We start from the raw sequence: 20,958 nt of genomic DNA, 5'->3' as shown, positions 1-20,958 counted from the left end.
TGTGTGTGTAACAGAGAAGAACAGACAGCGAGAGAGATAGAGAGCGAGTTTGTGTGTGTGTGTGTGTCTATTTAAATGAGACATAATATAAGACTATAGTTACAATAGACGAAGAGAGAGAGAGAGAGAGAGAGTCATGGAGAGCATCAGAGGTTGGTTCAAACTTGTTTACTCTGCTAAATCTTTGATTTTGTATTAAATTTGTTGAGTTTTATGCAATAAATATACCATAGTTAATAGTATACGCATGGAAGGATAGTTGTAGATGTGAGCAAGTCTCGATATTGACAAATGCTCGAGCAAAAAAGGGAAAAGTTTCCATCTTGCTGCAACTGTTGGTGCTAGCCAGCACATTGGAATTAAAAACTCTTCACTAATTAGCTCGTACACCTGCCCCACCTAAGAACTTGCTACACTTTGGTACACCATCCGACTGCTTTCATTTCATTTCATTTTATACTATTTTATTTCATTTAGATTCCATTTCAGTTATGTTTTTATTTCGTTTTTATTATTTTTAATTGGACACAGACGCATGCAGCATATTTTAAGCAGCCGAGCAATGTATCTATGTAATTTCTTTTGGTCGTTGTTCATTTTTTTAAGTTTTAAGTTTTCTGTAGTAAATAGTTATTGTTGCACGCTTTTATTCTTTTGTTAGTTTTGATAAAATATCGATTTGCATACGTTTCCCGATAGCATGGAATTTGCATCCCCTGTTGTTTTGTTTATGTATTTTTGTTTTTTCTTTGTTTTTCTTGTTTTCTTTCTTTTTAAATTGTTGTGTTCATCTAAATACAGAGTTGTTGTTGTTGTTGCTGTTGTTGTGGCGCTGTGAGCAAATTAAAAGTTAGCTAGCATATATTTTGTTCATCTCGCAAGTAAATGAGAATAAAGCCAACTACTGAGAAATCAAAAAACAGAAGGAAAAAAAAAACGAATATCACAAACGAAAAGCTTTTGTCGATTCCAATGCATATTTATTTAAATAATACAAGTATATGAGAGAATTGTAATATTGATATAAAAACTGAGAGCTGACATTTATATAAGTATATGTACATAGTATATGTCTTTAGTTGTCTTATGATATACTATATATGAACAATTTAAATGGCAAAATAAATTGTGTAAAAAATATACATACGTAGAAAGAGGGGAGGAATTAGGTGTACATATGTATGCATTGTTGTGTGTGTGTTTGTGTGTGTGTGTGTGTTTGAGAGATAAAAAGGGATAGAAAACTAGATGAGGTCTGATAGATAATGACTAGATTTGTTGTAGTTGTTGTTGTAATTACCATTTTCTATCACTTTAGCGTTTTGGGATGGCCAAACGCGCCAACCCGAAGCGCTCGTTCGCGTGCGGTGGTTGTGTGGTGCTTGCAACGCGGCAACCACAAAATCCACGCTCAAGACGCTAAATTCGCACACGTTTACGCACGCGCACAAGCACAAGCACAGGCACGCACGCACGCTCGCGATAAGTATCCGATCGATAAATCGATAAGTGCGATAAATTCGTATTGTATGTATGTGTTACTGTTTGTTAAGTTTCTAGTTCGTTGTTGTTGCTATTGCTATTGGCAAGGCAAGGCAAGGGCCGTAGCTGTTGATTATCGATGATCGATGATCGATTATCGAGTTGATTATCGAATAATCGCTTATCGCTTATAGTTTGTAGGGCTTGTCGTTTTTAATTTATTACTTAACTTTCTCAGTCGCACGTGCTTGACATACAAGCTAAGGCCACGCGTTGCTCATTCTTGTATGAAGTGTTGCGATCTCTTTGTCTTTGATAGTTTTGCTTTTGCTTTTGCTTTTGATTTTAAATTTTTTGATATCTTCGCGAACAGAGAGCGTATTTTTTGTTCGTTCAGTTCGTATGTAAATAACATATGGTATATTTTTATATATACATAGACATTTAGTTATCGCTTAGTTATCACATGATTAATGGGTTGTTATTTTTTATTGTTGATGTTGTTTTTTTTTTTGTTGTTGATAGGTTTAACAGCCCTTGGCTCTTGCATTTGATTTGATTAATCATTTGGATATATGTATATATACGAGTATATGCGTCGACAACATTGCCCACAACAGCACCACTCAACTTGTTGTTGTGGCATCTCTGTGCTCCTCTTGTTCGGTTTGTGATATCGATTTCGGTTTTGATTTTGATTGAGATTGTGATTTTGGCTTTTGCTTTAGTTTAAGTTTATTGCCACCCGTTGTTGTTGTTGTTGTTGTTGTTGCTGCTGCCGCTGCTGCTGCCGTTACCGTTACTGCTGCAGTTGCCCTGCACTTATTAAATTGTTGCTGCTGCTGCTGTTGCAATTGTTGCTTTTTGTTTTGTTGTTGTATTTTATTATTAAAGACGTTCAATTCGCGCTTGCACTGCGCCACGTGACGTGATTGAGGAGTCGACCCATAAGAGTCAGCTGCTGCCAAGTTGGTTGCTGTGGTTGTGCGACTGCTGCCTAACAATACTTTTGCTGCTACTGTTGCTGTTACTGTTGCTGTTGCTGTTACTGGTGTTGCCTCCACTTTGCTCGCTGCTGTTGCTGTTGCTATTGGTGCCGATGTGGCTGCTGTCGTCGTCATCATAGGGGCAACTTCTCTCTGGCCACTTGCCAAGTTCAACGTCATTTCACAGCCGCTGCCATTGTAGTTGCTGTTTTGGGTGCTGCTGTTGTTGTTGCTATATCCGCTGTAGTCAACCTTCATTTGTAGGGAATTTGTTGCAGTTGAAGTTGTTGTTATTAATTTAATATATAGTATGTATATGCAGAGTAGTTGTGTTCTTTATATTGTTTGTTTGTTTGTTTGTTTGTTTGTTTTTATATACGAGTATATATATTTTGATTTTTTGTGCGCTTTTTAAAAGGGGGGCATTGGGCGGGCTGGTTTCTAGTACGTGGACAAGGGATTGTTGCTGTTGTTGCTGTTCGTTTTCTTGTTATTGTTGTCTAAATTCTTGCCGTTGTTGCTGCTGTTGTTAAAAAGTAACATGTTTGGGTGTTGTTGTATTTACTATACTATACTATATAGTATATATATATATATGTGTGTGTGTGTGTGTGTGTGTGTGTGTGTGTATTGAAGGTTTTCAGCGAGTTAAAAGCCTATACACTGATACATTTACAAATACCACCACACGGACACACAAATGCGAGTACGTACATATGCATAGTATATATATTATTTACACATACACACATACAATTAATAAGTATAATTTCTTGGAATTTAAGTCAAAGAGAAACGATAAAGGGAGACTAGAAACAAATGAATTAGATAGACAAGTAGAAGGCGTTTAACATTTAAGTTGCAAGCTCAACAACAAGCACATCAATTACACAGCCAATTGCAGCAAAATAATTCAAACATACAGACATACACTCACACATACATATTCGTTGTAATAACACTAAAGAGGTGTAGTATGAGAATATTTATAAACAAAAGCCGACCGTAGACAAACAAAAGACAGACATCACGATTACATATAATAAAGGAGGGGAAGGGCAAGTCCCTTTAGTTATTTGCGACCATTTTCGCAAGTTGTTCTGCCTATCCTGTTCAGTTGTGTTTAGTATTTTTGTATATATAGGCGCTCTGTATACATATGTATGTATGTATATGTATGTATATATTTACGCGTGTGTAGGATGAGGTGTGTTATTACCGAGTGTTATCGAGTTTAAAGCAAATCAGGCTGATGGCTGATAAAATGGTCAGAAGAGTATGGGCTGTTAAATGGATGGTTTGTGGGCGTGGTTATGGATAATAATGGTGAGTATATACATATATCAGTCGCATGTACATATGTATATATGCATATGGCATGGTTTGGTCACGTTCTGCACACTTCTGCATAGCCTGCTTTCAGGCGCTGGCTCGCGTTTATGCTCGATGATTTGTTTTGTATTTTTCTTTAATTAAATTCATTATTTTTTATTGCATTATGCTTCGATTTTACTGCTGTTTTCGCTTTCCGTAGTGTTGTTGTTGTTTCGCTGTTGTTAGCTCAGTTTTGGAGTTTTTTTGAATTTTATTTGAATTTCAAAAATCGATTTAGATGAAAAATAAAAAAAAAAATAAAAGCAATGCCCTCAGTTTCTACACAAAATGTTAATGCAATGAAAATCGCAGTCACAAAAAATTAGGAAGACGCGATGCCTAACTATACTCGTATATCCTGTGAAAATAAATTCAAAACCTGAAATGAAAATTCAAATAACAACTCGCCTGAAATGGGATTTTTTTTTAACTCAATTTTTGTTTGTCCTTTGAAATATTCTCCATTAGGAGATAACGTTTATTAGCTGCTTAGGTGGTGCTTAGCTGCCTCCGCCACTCTTTCAAGAGGAGTGAAACTTGTATCTTAAAAAAGTGATATCCCTGTTCAGCCTTTTAGGCCACTGATGGACAGCTTATCTGTATATGACTGTACAACACTATGAGCCTTTGTTGGTCAGGGACGACTCGCCCTTGAGCATTCGAGGAAAAGGTAAACAAGCATAGCCAATTTTTTTTTTTAAATTGCTTTTGGAATTATTATGTTCTTGTATTTTGTTATTTATTCATATTTTGTTATACAAGTATGTACAGCTGTTCGTGCTTGTTTTCGTATAATTATTGTTCTATTGTTTCTATTATTTATTTTCTATCATTCATATTGCTGCATAGCTTCGCTTTACTTTAGTTTTCAAATTATTAGTTTCGTGGCCATTTGTGTGATTCGACATTTTTTTATATTTGTACATATATTTTGTTTATTCGCCATATGGTTGTCGGACAGTTAGTCTGGTGCAAAGTTATTTTAATTGAAAATTCGACGTTACATGATTTCAAATAAAATCGTGCTCGACCTTCGTGTTATTGTTGCGCTCTCGCCCACCTCGTTATTATTTGTTTATGCGCGGCTCATTAGCAACATGGGATTTTTTTGGTTTGTTTTTTTCCATTTTAGTATTTATGCACAACGCACATGGATATATAATTAGGATTTGTCGAAATGTCGAATGTTATGTTTGTTTCATGTTAATTTTTAAATTTTTGTTGTTTATAATTAACCAGTTATATAAGTAGTATGTTTAGAGAATTATGCATGGTATACATGGTGAGAGAAATATATATATATATATATATATATATATATATATATATATATATATATATATATATATATATATATATATGTATATAGATATAGATATATATGTATATTGTTGTATTATTTATGTTAAAAATCGATGGCGTTTACAATGTTTGTTGTTGTTGTTTTTACGTTTACAAAATAACAGTAAGTAGTAGATATATATGAGTAGTTACATATTCAGATTCGCATTGATATTCAAATATTTTGATAATAGGTGGTAGTAGTTGTTTTTAGTTCAATTGTGGCATTTCAACCAATCAATCAATCAATCAATCGTACAGTAGGTATTAAATCAAGAACCAAAATTGGCGGAAAAAAGAACATATCATATGGATTAGTACAGTTGTTATAATGGAAACAGTTGACACTCACCGATGATCTACTCACTTGCATAAACGCATAGACACCACGTAAAAACTCCATATTTTGTTGCTCTTGGGAACCCTTGGTTGTGCGTTGCGCCCGACTGATATATTGCTTGACAGTGTCGGCAACAAGATGTGGCTTTAGCTTTCGCGATAGGACGCTGAAAATAAGAATGAGATAAGCATTGGCACAATATCTTGACTGGATAAACTACTATAATGAGAAAACCACAAATGAAAACAAAAGCAGATATTTCCGTATCGGGTGTTATATTGCATATACTTATATTGAATTGCTAAGTCCCCCCACACAACGATTTAAGCTTGACAGTCAAAACGTTTCTACTATGTAAGTAGACGTAGCAAATTTTGCACTTCTGAATCAAAAAAAAAAAAACATGTAATATAAGACATAAACTTTTTTTTAAATAATTTTTTAAATTAATTTGATTTACTTATTAAGAATATATATCTTCCTACGAAAAAGGCAAAACTATAGCTTCAGTTTTATTTTGAGCAAAAACAGACAAACTTAATGTATAATTATTATTTTATTAGTTGTATTTCAAAAATATCATCATGTTGTTATTTTTATAATAAACTTAAAATGATGAGCTCGGAATAGGAGCGTCTGCATACCAAGTTTGGTTTATGTTCGTACATAAACCGTTTCCGAAATCCAGGCGTTCATCTAGACAGACGGACATGTTTAGATCGAATTTTCTCGTCATTCTGATTCAGAATATACAAGTATATACTTTATGGGGTCGGAAATGCTTTCTTCTGCCTGTTTAACGTGTTTTAACGAACATATCTCCGCTATTGTTAATAAAGAGAATGGCTTTCTAGGCTTTGTGAAACAATGGGCGAAAGAATTTGAAGACCCTACACAACTCGAATTATGTATGAGACTTTTGTGCGACCTACCTTAGAATTTTTGTAATAGTTGCACTTTATCTATACTTTTTAAAGAATGTAATCTTGTCGTTTTTATTTCTCATTGTTTTTCTTTTTTTGTCCATCTTTTAAATTGAGCGCCCTTTGTCAGAAAGTAAATAAATAGTAATTAAATAGTAAATAAATAAATAATAATTAAGCAGTAAATAAATGTTAAATAAATAATAACTAAATGTTAAATAGTTATAAAATATTAAAAAATATATATTATTAAATAAATAGTAAATAAGTAGTAAACAAATAATAAGTGAATAGTAAATAGGTAGTAATTAAATAGGAGATTCAAATATGAATTCCAAGTGAACTTTGAAAAGAGAAAGTCGATGTACTTGTAGAACGTAGAATATGTATAATGTAGAATATATATCATATTCAAAAATAAAACCAGTTCAAGTTCCGAATTCAAGCGATAGAATCCTTTTTTGAAGGCCTTAGCAGCCACAGTTATACTTGTATGCCATCATCTGCTTATATACTATACTACGAGTATATGCCAAGCTCAGTCACAATGTTTCAGGATCTTGGGTGCTGAGGGCCCCAAATGCCAGCTGCCGCCATGCCATCTGCCGCCATGCCATCTGCCGCTGGTAGAGCCAACGACACTTATAGCCACTTTACACGCGCACACCCACACACTCACACACCCACACAAGCGCACACACAAGCACACTTATTCTCACACACATGCGCTGGTGCGGCGTCTAAATTTAAACAACCTCAGGACGCCAAATTGTCACTTGACGCTGCCTAAACGGAAACACTTTTGTGTACTTAGTTAATGCCGTTGGGCTAATTGCTCGCACTCATGGCTCATGGCAGGCGCTGAGTGTGTGTGTGTGTGGGGCAAGGGGGAAGGGGGGGTGAGGCTTTCGAGTGGCATTTTTGTTGCCGCCGCTTTGACGTGTATGTAGTTTTTCAAATTTTTACTGCACAAGTTCATGAAATATGCGCGAAGGCCACGCAATGGGCCATGCCAACAAAAAAACTTGCCTAATTGAAATGCCGCAGCCATCTTTGTGGCACTGCTGTGATGTGTGATGTGCGATGGCGCTGAAATTTTTGCCAACTGTGACAGCGAATTGACGCCGTAGATTACGCTTATCGTTTAATTGTGCTAAGCCAGTTGCAGGACTCTGCCCCAGCCGCACAGCAACCGGAAACCGGCAACCAGGAACGAGCAACAGTCAGCAACCAGCAACCAGCCAGCTCAGTGGCTCAGTGGTTCGCATGTGTGGCATAGGCATCAACTGACACACATCCCTAGTATATACAAGTATATATATATATAGTATATATAGTCATATACACACACGCGTAATCTTACGCACTCTACGCGCCTTATTTGAATTTTATTGCCTAAGCATTTAAGCTGTGACAAACCAGTTTGCCGACAGACGACAAACGACAGTCGACAGACGGCAAAGTTCATAGGTTGGGGACAGAGCAGCCAATTTGGCTTTTTTCCCGTCAAATCTGGTTGTTTTTGAAATCAAATTGCGGCAACAATTCGAAATTGCGAGAAGCATTTATCCGCTTTTTGCTATTTGGCCCACATTTATGTAGAACAAAGAGGAAACGTGGCACCTTTATCATTAGGTTAAACCAATATTTGCGAATGGCACCACTAGTTTAGACCATCTTTATCTCAAAAGTGCGCGTTACTTGTAAAGGTGCGAATGCATTCATATCGAAGGAATATAAGGAAAAATGCGGAGGTGTTTGAGCAACTTTTGCATTGCGCATACGACGACACAGAACAAAACGCTCACATACCATTTAAAATGTTCACCAAGATGATAAAAAATGAGCTTGGAAAATGCATTTACTGCAAAAAGAAATGCAGCTGTTTTACGCTTTTTTGTACAATTTTAAGCTTTATTTCACTCTTCTTCCCGCCAAAATCAGACGTTTTCCTTCTAAAATGTTGCCAAAACTGATTGGGGAACACAAAACAGAGCCAGTCGGTTCAATCTGTACAAAACATCCTAGTACAGATATAGACATCCATGTTTCGCTCCGACTTACATCCCTAATCTGTACCGAGCTCCTTTTCTTAAAAAAAGAAATGGAATGTGGAACCGTTAAGGTGTTAGAATTTTAAATCGATTCTGAATCAATCCTTTTTGCAGCTCTTCCTCATACAAAGATTGCGGCCATTTGGGGTTCGTTGAATTTAAATAAATTTTCGATTGTTTAAAAAATTAAAAAATTATTAAAATCGAAAATTCATCTCATATACAAATTCATCTCAAGTTTGTACATTTGTTTTACATTTTCTCTTAAGCCATTTTTTTAAAGTCAGATTCCAGCTTCATACCAGATGTTAAGCCACATCTACTGGCGGTACACAGCTTTAGCTAAATCCACGAAATCGTTAAATGTTTGTGCTCGTGTTGCGTCAACATTTCGCACAGTGGCACATGGGGACGCCCATTTGCATACACACCCCACCCCCACCCCCACCCTTCCATGCATACGAGTACCCGCACACTTGGACTCTATGCGGGGGTCAGGGAGTGTGGGTCTATCGGTGCGGCTGTTCCGGTAAACCCATTTTATTTGGTTAAGCAGCTTCCAGCCACTTCTATTGACTTAAACACCCCGCGAGATTTTCTGTGATCTTCTGTGGATTAGCAGTTTATTTAATCAAATTCTATGTGAGTGCGTCTTCTTCTTCATTTACATATATATATTTATCTGATTATAAAAAAAGATTGAAAAGTTGTAGTGAAGATGTGGGAAGAGCAAGGCGTCGTGCTGTACTCGGCAATTGGATGTAGATAGCTCTTTAACCTTGCCATTGCTAGACACCTATTTCGTGCAGAATTTTAAGTAATGTTTGAGGCATTTGATGCCAGACGGAGGAAACCAAATTTTAAATATTTATTTAATGTATGTGTGCATACCCATTGCAAGTCCTTTTAAGGCCAGGAAAGGGCTTTAATATATATATATTTTTTTCTCCCAAAGTGCAACTAAAAATGCATGGGTCTAGCACCAACAGGGAGGTGTTCCTCCTTCAATAAGAATCTCTGGAATTTAGGAGCTATTCATATTTTTCAAAGTTCCAAGCATAAAATGCATACGGTTTATAACTGGAATAATATATAATTCGTAGAATAATACTGTCGAATGAAAATACTTTTATATTTTGTGCCCGTTAAAAGCCCAGATATACTATTGTTTCGTTTTTTGTTCATGCTATAAAGCTCACCACCACAGAATAGTTAAAGGATTAAAGAAATGGTCCTTGATGAAACGCATATCTTCTGGAAAGTTGAAAAACGTGTTTGCAGAAAATGGAAACTTCAGGATATAATTGTAATAAAATTTAAAAACTGTTGTTGCTATTTAAGTGATGCATATGTGTTAATTCCCACAAGAGAACTGTGACGAGTAATAAGTACTTGTTCGTTCACACTCCTACAAGTATGTTGACTTGCACTCATTATGAAGGAATGAGCTCAAAGCGAACATTTACAAGAAATACTAAAATCACAATATTTTTGTAAAACAGTTATAACAAGCGGTCAGCAGATCAAAATCATCAATCGGCAAACGTAAATCATAAATCGCTACGATGCATGCATACATTTTTTTTTGTATTGTCAATTTAAAAGCGTGGAAAAAAAAGAAAAACCAATGAAAAATTACAAACTTCTTTATAAAGAGTAGAGTTTTTTAAGTGCAACCACTGAAAATAATCATGATAGTAATGTTCGCTCCTTGCGGAATGCACATGGACCAAGATAGCTTGCTATTCCTAAATTCAGTTTATAGGAATGGACATTTTTAAGCCAGAATGTAGCATGCATTATCTCTCTTTAAGGTATATATTTTATAATTTGCTCAGTGTAAACAATTTTTAATGAAATTAATAATGTTCCTTCAATTTCATAATTCTTTTTTTGTTTAGTGTATGAAATTTTGAAACGTTAACAGAAAATAATAAATGTGTTTGCTTTTGCTTCGGTACCCCTTTATTTTAAGATATTCAAAGGTCCTGCGTATGTAGCTTCGGAATTGTGCAGAGTATTGACAAAATTATTTCGCGGGGAAAGGCGAGAATCGGCCCAACCGCTTCGATGCATTCATACAGATGGACGGACATGGCTAGATCGGTTTGTCTCATCATGTCCATTAGGAATGTGCACAAATTGTGGGTCCCATAAATCCTGCAACACTTCGCTACTTTCAGCAAACCAAATATGTCCTTTTACAAATCAATCAAGAAATGGCGTATTAGTTGCGTGATTGCAACCGAATGTTTTCATGTTCGTGTTTTTTTGAGTATTTCACTGCGTATATGCAATGCATGCATTTTCGATCAAATGGACGCTAATGCGAGATAATAGATAATAATTAGGGTAGTGATAGTCTATAAATTAGACTGGGCGCAGATTCAAAATAATGACATGACCTAAAGGTGTGGCATTTCAACTGGGAGCATTATAGCTTTATATCCTCTTAGGCTTTTAAGTCGCATTTTCTTTTGTTTCCTCGATGTTAATTCGGATCATAAAATACATTAGTAAATCGACATATTATATTTATTCGTAATAACAAAACTGCTCCACTAATTGCTTTTGCGAAATTGTTCATCGCCACTCGGATCACAAATAATGTCTGGACTCGGGGTTGCGGAAAGTGCCAAAACAAACTTAAAGATTTGTATCTGTAAACAAGATTTTCATTTTTTGCTTTGTTTTTTTTCATTATTTTTTCAGAGATCGCCGCGCTTGTCCTTTTTCATTTTATTTGTTTTTTCTTCGCTTAACTTTGGGTCGCCTGCTACCTTTTTATCTTATGTTTTTCTTTTTAAAATTAAATAAACTGCTCTTTAACCACACAAAACACATTTATCTCGATTTTCACGCTGTCAGCGGCAACTCAAAAGGGCGACAGTTTGTAAAAAGGAAACAACGACAGTGACAACAGCAACAGCAACAACAACAACAACAACAACAACATCGAGCCGCCCACAATGGTGCGCAGAAAGTCAATTTCAAGATTTATTTTTTACCATTTAACATTACCCTCGAAAGCAAAACAAAACAGAACCGAACAGAACAGGATGGTCAGAAAGAGAGTGCCGGGGAGAAGGGGGAGGGAATAAAGGTGAGCGCGGTTAAGAAATAATAATAAATTAAAAGCGCGAGTCGCCCAAACAGGCCGAGCGAAAGAAAAAAGGTCAACTAATTTCAATAAAAAAAGACGGTGGCGTATTGAAGACAAACAACACCAACAACAACACCAACAACAACAACAACGCCGCAATATGCAAGTCAGCATCGAACAATGCGAAGACAAGTTCCAAAATGTTGCCTCCTCGTTTTTAAGTATTTTCATTTGTATTTTGTGTTTGTAAGTCCGTATATTTTGCGCTTTGCCTACCTCAGCGACATTTTGTTTTGTTTTTTTACCTCGTCTTACCTTTTTTTGTGCGTTTTTGTTTGCAATTTCATTTTATTTATTTAATTCTCGTCCGCCATTTTCGTTGGAGCATTAAATTCTATAGGTCAGAGTGGGCGGCGAAGCACTTGTGCTTTGAAAGCAATCAGATTGGGCATTTCTGAGGGTGTTGGTGTGGTTTGCGGGGTGAGAGAATGGTGTGTGGGGGTGTAGGGGTGTGGGGCTGTAGGGGTGTGGCTGGGTGTTGCAGGTGCGTGAGTGCAAAGTGCACAAAACCCGACGCCGTCGCTGTCATACATACTATATGTGAATAAAAATAACAGAAGTTGAAACAAAGCAGGCGCCTGGCAGGCAGCTGCAAGAGGTAATACAGTTACCCACACACACACACCTACACACACACACACACACACACACACACACACACACACACTGACACTTCGCAACTGGTGCTCTGAATGTTTCATTAATAATAAATGACGCCTGAGGAAACGGAAATATGCGCTGGCAAGGCAACTTCGTTTGCCTGTCGCCATTTTTTTTCTTAAATATGCATACGTGTATATATTTTTATACATATTTATACTATACATGTATATATATAACTATATACATATTGTATCTGGGACATTTAACAACGATTTTTGGCTTGTGCTGTTTTCACCTTGCCCTTTGAATTCATTTGTTATTTATTGATGCCATCATAAGCTGTGAGGGCTTAGGCCAAAACGTTTAATATAATCGATATTTCAAATTTGCATGCTTCTTGGCTATCGATCTTCAAGTATCCTATTGTCGTGCAGTTTGAATATTCATTCGTTTGTTAAATGTTGGAATGTAAGGTTAGGTACGTGCAGTAGCCGGAATAAAGCAAAAAATTCAGGAATTGTAAAGTGTAACAAAAAAATTAGTTATCTTATAATTTATGTGAAATGCTAAAGAAGTTTAATTTCCCCCACCGGATCAGTAATACTGCGACACAGCTTTTAATTATATTTTATGTTTCAAGTATTTAAAATACTTTACTTTTTATACCCTGTACCCGTAGGGTAAAAAGGGTATATTAGGTTTGTGCAAAGTATGTAACATGCAGAAGGAAGCATCTCCGACCCCATAAAGTATATATATTCTGAATCAGCATGACGAGAGAAATCGATCTAGACATGTCCGTCCGTCCGTCCGTCTGTCCGTCTGGATGAACGCGAGGATCTCAGAAACTATAAAAGCTAGAATAACCAAAGTTGGCATCCAGATTCTCCTAGGTCCGAGAAAGGACGAGTTTATTTTATTTTTTGGAATTTTCCCCTCCTTCCCCCGCTACAGAATTTCGTCAATAGCGTCCACATTTAAAATGCTACCTAAACTAAACTTTGCACACATAATTTATATATAATTGTCTACTGTTGTTCAAAATTTTATTCAATTCGGTCAATTCTAAGAAAAGTTATTAGCGAAAGAAATTCTCGCCAGTACAACCCCCACAAACTGCAGCAACAAGTTCGCTCTTCTTCTTCCTCTTTTTGCTGCTGCTATGGGCGCATATAACTCAGTGACGCAAGTTTACCTGGGTACAGGGTATTACACTGTCGGGCTTGCTCGACTGTAGCGTTCTCTCTTGTTTAATTTTACTTATTCATTGTTAATTATTAATTATTATTTACTCATTACTTATTATTGTTATTTATTCATCTATATTTCTTTTTTAATAGGTCTTATAACGTCACTGACTACTCTGTTCTGTGAATTGGGGCATAGCTGGCCGTTTGGAAAATAAAATCGTCCCACCCAGTCGGATTTGATATTAGATATTTTTGTAATTTCTATAGGCTTTTTATACTCTGTACATGAAATGTACAAGAGTATGCTAGGTTTGTGGGATGTAAAAAATGTAACAAGCAGAAAGAGGCGTGGCAGACCCCAAAAGGTACATATATTCTTGATCAGAATGACAAGATGACTCGATCTAGTTTATTCTTAAGTTTTATTTAGTTTAAGTCAACTATTGTAATACTTTTTTTATTGATGAAAAAAAGAATTTACCATTCTGGATAGAATTCAAAACTGTAGAAAATATTGCTACAAGTATAAATGCCATCCAACTATAAAGAATAACCTAAGCTATCTGTATGTTATACTCATTATATTTTAGGCTTTTGTCTTGGGTTCACGCGAAACACTTTTCCACTTTTCAATCCTCCAAAGCCTAATTCGATTATTTCTTAATCAAAATCAAAGTTCATGACATGCCCACACGGTAAAGATTCAATAGACCTAACTCTCACACCATTTCATAAAAAATCAATGCCCCCCGTAATATTTTAACAATACTGTTATTATAGTTATTTTTTAGATATTAGTAAAAATATGTGAAAACATATACACATAGTATTATAGCAAGTTATGTGCGATGAATGCAAAAATTTTAACCCTTTTTGAAATCGTTGCTTATTAGCTGGCACGGCAAAATCCCACATCTCAACTTAAAAATCGAAATTAATAATTAAACGTTGTTGTTCATATTAAAACTGCGACATATTGATAAAAAGGAATAGTTAAAGAAGAGATAAGTGGTGATTAGGTACCGTTAGACCAACTGTAGTTATTATGAGAGTCGAAAAATCCCTTCAATTCTAGCCGTTGTTAATTAGCTGTCAACAGCTGTACATATGCGTGTGTTTCAAATAAATTGCGCAGTGCCTAATTTTTTTTCTGTTTTTAAGTGGTAATAATTGTGATTGGAATAAGGGTTTCCCATTTTCAAAATGTATGTAATTAAGATTTATCTTAAAATTCGTAAGATAAATAAGGAAGCATGGAATAATTTGCAAGTCGAGAGGACTGCTTTTCTTCGGCTTTTGTCAAATAAAGAAACTCAATTACAGATAAAAATTAATAATAATAATGAAGTTAAGACATATATTTATGCTATGATACTATTCTTGTTTTAAGTTTCTTAAAGTTTGCCCTTCAGCATTATTTGTTATTGTTTACTGCGCAGTTCCGAATCACATACACAGAGACACATCACATCACGTACTTGCTACCAGAAACATATGATTAAGCCAATTGTCATTTTGCACGACCAAAACAAAAGAAAAACAGAGAAGCAAAGAGTCTCAAAGAGGCAAGAGGAAGCTGGAATCTGAACTATAAATTGCATTCATTATATCAGCGCCGCGTGCAGAACGCCAATGACGAGGTCCGACTGCGCTCGCCGTGCATCCGCACGGGCCGATGGGCCCCGCTGCTATCTCTCCCGATAATTGGCCAATTGGCGGAGTGGTGGAAGGATAGGCTTGCAAATAGTGGATGGCATGCGATCAACAGAATAAGAAAATGACGAGGCCGCAGCCGAGGCCGGGGTCGGGGCCGGGGCAGTTAATGAAAAAGAATTTTCTCCAGCACACCAACACAAGCGCGCACTTATACACATACATACACATACGTACATATGTACATATATGGCCATTACCGCTACACGTGTGGGCCATGAAAGTCGAAAGTGAATGCTAAGGCATGAAGCGTGGGCATAATTTCACTTATTATGTACGAGCACATACAAATAACTGCACTATAAACAAACGGCATAAAATGAGCAGGAGATACATATATTCATGTGTATGCATGTGTGCGTATGTGTGTGAGTGTGTCTGTGTGTGCAGCGCTCGAAAGTATGCAATAGCAAACATGAAAAGCTCTGAGCAAGCTTGTAAAGAAAGGCAAGTCGTATGTACTATCCACATATATGTACAAGTATGTGGATACATATGTACGTACATATGTATAAATACGTAGGGGGGTGGGCGGACGGCAAAATAAAATGACGCGACGCGTCGCCGCATACCAACTTGTAAAATCCTCATACAGACTTATGTTTATGGGTATGCAAGTGTATGTGTTTGCGAGCGGGTGCTGCATCTTGCCAGAGTTAGCGAGTCATTTCCGCAAACATTTGAAACACTGAACGGAAAAAAGCATTGAATGGAACAAGAGAATTCAAGACCCCATTGCTATACCTTTTTTTCAACATGATTATTTTGTCTGTATTAACGAAAAAATCATTCACTTATAGTAGATTTTAGAAAACGAGAATTATGCCATATCCTTCATTAGAAGTACATACATATCTACCCGTTTTATTAATAGTTTTGAGTTATACTTTACAGCTCAATCAATAATCATTTTTTGCGAGCAAAAAAAGAAAACTCATAAAAAAATGATTATGCTTTAAGTTGTAAGTATATATTCTTAAACAATAAGCCAGGATGAACCCTTATAGTACAGTATTGGGCTCAAAAAAACATACCTTAAAAACATGTTCATGCAAAATTACATCTCGAATTATATTTCTGATCAAAAACTAAAACTTAATGAATAATCATTATTATATGTGTTGTGTTTTATTTGCTTGTATATAGTCATCGTGCGAAAAACAAAAAGCAAATAAAAATATATGCATGTATTGTTAAATTGGTTATTTCTTAAAAATATTAACGTTATACAATACACAATTTAGGTGTATTATTTTTGAAATTATTTATTTATTTATTTCACCATTCACAAGTAACAAAAAAAGGATATTGCTGCAGAATGTTAATTTATTTTATTTTTTTATTTTTTCCCCCTGCCCTCGCTACAGAATTTCGTCAATACTGCCCATATTTTCAAAGTTGTTTTTCTCCTTTCGGAGAAACATATCCTTTTATGGAATATTATATGGAATAAACAAAAAATAGAAAAGAAAATGTAACGAAAGAAGTCTTCGAATCATGTCCTTACATCTCTAATTCTGCTTTGTTTTCAAGTTCACAATTTTTTCTGCAAGTGTAGTCGCTTGGTTGCCAGGCAGGCAGGCGTAAGCGCCGTGTAATTCCATGGTGCTGGGCTCGATGGTAACTGCAGGCATGAAATTACACTGAAATTGTTATTTTATATTGTAAGACCATATCTGTACTGTTGCGAGATTTTTTCCACTGCAGCCAACAGAGAGCAGTCAACAGTCAACAGTTAGCGTAATAAGCGCAATTAGAAGCAGAAGCAACACAGCGTGGCAATACAGATTGTTATGGTTGTCATGGCAGTTAAGAAAACTTTTACTGACGGTCCCCATCTCCTCCTTATACATATCCCTCATTCTCCCTCTATCCATCACTCTACCCTGGCAGACTTTTGGGCTTCCTGATGCCTGTTCGCCGGCCAATGAACAAGAATTGAACTCGTTGAACTTTTGGCTGATGCCACGAAAACTTGAGCAGCTTTCGTACCATAAATGGGAGAAAAAGCTGCCGTTGCATTTAAGTACATGCCACTTATTATTGCAATTTTAGTTCAAGCATGCGTATAAAGAATTAGCATTAGAATAAGTCGCCAACTAATTTAAACAGTTTTAAAGCAAGATTGTCCTTTAAAAGTTCTTCCGTGGAGTGGTATTTGAATTAAGCCCCAAAAAAAACGGTCGAAGGATATAATAAAAGATATACATAATAAAATAAAATATCCGTTGTTTGAATTTTTAGTTCTTCATAATACACATTTCGAGACAGTTTTGCCAGTTTTACTTTTTCAATTTTCAATATTGTGCCCTGCTATTAACCTATTTTTTCCAAAAGGAATCTAAGGTTTGAAATAAAATTTTGTTTTTTAAATCAATAAAAAAGACAAGAAAGACAGTCGAGCAAGTCCGACAGTAAAATAGCCTGGGAGAGTACAAAACAAGCAAAATTTAAGAAAAAAATTATTAAAAAAATTAAATTATTTAATTAAATTATATAAAAAATATTTAAAACATAAATACATACAAAAGTGAAGACATGTTTATGTACAGTTTATACAGCATACATTTACATCAGAATCGTGTCTGTGCGTGTTTATATACAAATACATGTATCTATGCAGCACAAAATTAAACCAAAGCAGCAACAACAATAACAGCTGCGGGCAGAGCTTCGGCAAAGATAATACTTGTATTTATGGCTATAACTTCGTCTAATCTATCATAATGGCATAGAGACTCGTTATCACTAACTGCAGGTATTTGCCAAATCTGAGTACAAAATTCCAAAAATAACGGGAGTTATGGAAAAAACACAAATTGCGGGGGAGTGGGGGTGTGTATCAGAAAAAAACCGTATCACCAACACCAGCAGGCTAAAAAGGAGTAGTGGAGACAGCAATATTCCCTACTGTACGGCCTGTGGAAAAGTATTATTTCCGACCAGGACTAACCTAGCCAGACACGAACTATCGCACATCCATCGAAGAAATGTGGAACTTATTTTTCAAAGAGGAATAGTTCCAACTGATTAGATATATAAGTATAAGAGTAACATTTCGTCACTCAACATTTCCTGTTTCCCTTCCTGACAATACATTGTAAAAAATCGTTGCCCTGCGTTCTAGCCAAATCATGTAGTTGCTCACGAATCACTAAATCATTCCAGTTTATATGGTGTCTCTATCTGTAGTCTCTGAGATCTAGGTGATCATACGGACGGCCGACATAATACATTCGATGGAAAGAGCGCTACTGAGCTGGACTCGCTGAAGGACTCGTGCGCATTCATTAAGGATGCCGATAAGCTGTGCAAACTATGCAGGTGAATATAATATACAATAATATAATTTTCCCGGCTAGTAATGGAAGATGTATCAAGTCCCTTTTGTTACAATTTTCTCCCAGATGAAAGGATAACCAACAATTCCTTAAAAATATGACCAATACTTGTATTAGCTTTTCGTATTTTTCAGACATCCTTTAGGTTTTTCCACGGACTGAAAGATAATCGGCAAAGCCTCTTTAAAAAGGTCCACCCCTTTTGGAACAAAACTCTTTGAGTTTTAAAAATGCTTTGCAAACATGTTCTACGAGTATGCCTTAGACAGAGTCAGAGTTTCGATCAACCTCAATGTTTCCTCTTGCTTTTAATTTTTTCACTTGCAAGAACCCTCAACACTAATGATTCAATTTATTGCTCTATTATTTAATTAACAAAACTATTCCTTTTCTTGTTCAATATGCAACTCAGTTAGTGGCCACAACTTGAACAGGCCAGCCCAGCTTTGCAATAATCTTAGAATATTACGCCCTTTTTTCACCTCAACACCCTACTCGAGATCTCCTGAAACAATTGCGCAAAGTCCTTCAAGGGAACTTCTTGCTGCCTGGACGTTTGACCGATTGACTAACTGAATGAGTGAGTGGTTGGCAGCACTTAGCGTAATTGCTGAGTCGTCGACTTAATTGCATGGCAAAGATGCCAATGCCAAAATAATTGTGCATAATTTCATAATGCTACTCGGGCAATTGTTAAAAAAGGACTCACAACAAAGGCACACATACACACACACGCACACACACAACGAACGGTTGTTGAGTGGCTGGCTGGCTGGCTGGCTGGCTGGCTGGCTGAATGCAAATGTGAATGCATCTGAATAATGGGAAACGAACCACAGCAACAGTAATGCAATAATCATCGTCATGGCTATGATGTTTAATATTGTCATTGCCAACATCAACATCAACATCATGTTGTTGCCACTGTTGTTCGGTTCGTTCCACTTGCGTTCGCTTCGTTTGGCTCACCGAGCACAATAGTTGTACTATAGTCGCAGTAGTAATAGATCGCCAATTATTAGAATGCAACAACAGGGAGCCACAGCGCTAGCGACGACAACAGTTACAATAGCAATAACTATGGCAATAGCTTTAGTGGAGGTATAACAAAAATAACAACAACTGTAATAATAATAATAATAATAGCAACTACAAATGCAATCCTTGAGCTCTGTTGCTGGTTCCTTTTCCTGCCCCCACCCTACCGCCACGTTTGCCAACGATATTCAACCGACTTGGCCATTTTTATTGCTGCTTTGACTATTTTTCGATTGTTTTGCCTGCAGAACAGCCCCATGGATCCACCTTCACCATCTCCATCACCGTCACCCTTTCCCTAACCCAACATTTCCTTCATCCAATTGCTTCAAGTACTTGCGTTTGCCTGCTTCCTTTCACTTTGCCTCAGCTTTAGATTTGGCTTTTTGTTGTTAATTAGACCATACTACCTGCCATTGCCAATGCAAGTCTGCCCAGCTGCTGCTTCCCTCGGCAACCTCCCCCCCCTCCGGGGCCACCGCACCCCTCGCGACCAACATTCTGCTGTGGCGCTGCTACTCTTGCATGCATACCTTGCCCTACTTTGAGCGCCAACTGTTTTTCCTTTGGCCTGTTGTTTGTTGTCTGTTATTTTTTCTTTCTTTTTTTTAATGTAGTAACTGGTGTGTGTTGTGCTGGTTAAGTGGCCGCAGTTCTCTGTGGTCTTATGTGGTCTTTGGCTCTGCATGGGGCTGACCCAGTCCTGTACATTGGAGCGAGCAATCAATGCTTCGATTATGCCAGCTAAAAACCGTTCGAAGTAGCTCCATTTATGTGAGCCTTAGTTGTATATGCTTATAAAGACGTTCTATATAAGCATATTCAGAGCAAAGAATAATAGTATTTACGATCCGGAACATTTGAAAACAATTCTTTATGCGGCATTTCCCGGCCTTGTTGCGCTTTTAAAGTTCTTTATCTGTTGGTCCATTTGATTTAGTGCAAGTCACAAACATATACAAAAATCAAAAACACACACACACACACATACACACACACGCACACACATGCAGCGTGTGTGCCGCACTTGTCTGCATTGCGAACTACACACTTCACCTACAACGATTTTTATTGTTTTATGCGGGATTTGCGCAAAAGCACTAAATGAGGACAACGCACTCGCACTCTCGCACTCAATTCCATTTAAGTGCTACAGACACACAAATACACTCGCACACACACACACACACACACACACACGCTACCACATACATTTGTAAGCGCGCTTATGGGTTTCATAACACATTCCATGCGACACATGAAAGTTATTACACCTATTATATAAAGAAAATAATTTCATGTGCGTGTGTGCGTTGCTCACACACACACACACACACACACACACACACACACAGACACACTCACAGGCAAAAAAGAAAGGAAAAATTAAAAGAGAAGACTTCATTTGAG

The 20,958-nt window shown here is 36.7% G+C and overlaps 1 protein-coding gene across 1 annotated transcript in view; it reads right to left on the bottom strand.

The window, feature by feature from the left end:
- Positions 1-20,958, bottom strand: part of LOC115627489 (innexin shaking-B) — a 94,596-nt gene that overhangs the window by 46,484 nt on the left and 27,154 nt on the right. Inside the window, exon 2 of the mRNA XM_030523174.1 lies at positions 5,536-5,689. Coding sequence (XP_030379034.1) covers positions 5,536-5,689 — 154 coding nt within the window. The remainder of the gene's footprint in view (positions 1-5,535; positions 5,690-20,958) is intronic.

Source organism: Scaptodrosophila lebanonensis, unplaced genomic scaffold (assembly GCF_003285725.1).
Source record: "Scaptodrosophila lebanonensis strain 11010-0011.00,11010-0021.00 unplaced genomic scaffold, SlebRS2 tig00000096-arrow-pilon, whole genome shotgun sequence".
Classification (NCBI taxonomy): domain Eukaryota; kingdom Metazoa; phylum Arthropoda; class Insecta; order Diptera; family Drosophilidae; genus Scaptodrosophila; species Scaptodrosophila lebanonensis.
The sequence above is the reverse complement of the archived record's forward strand: the minus strand, read 5'-3'. Positions and strand labels throughout refer to the sequence as shown.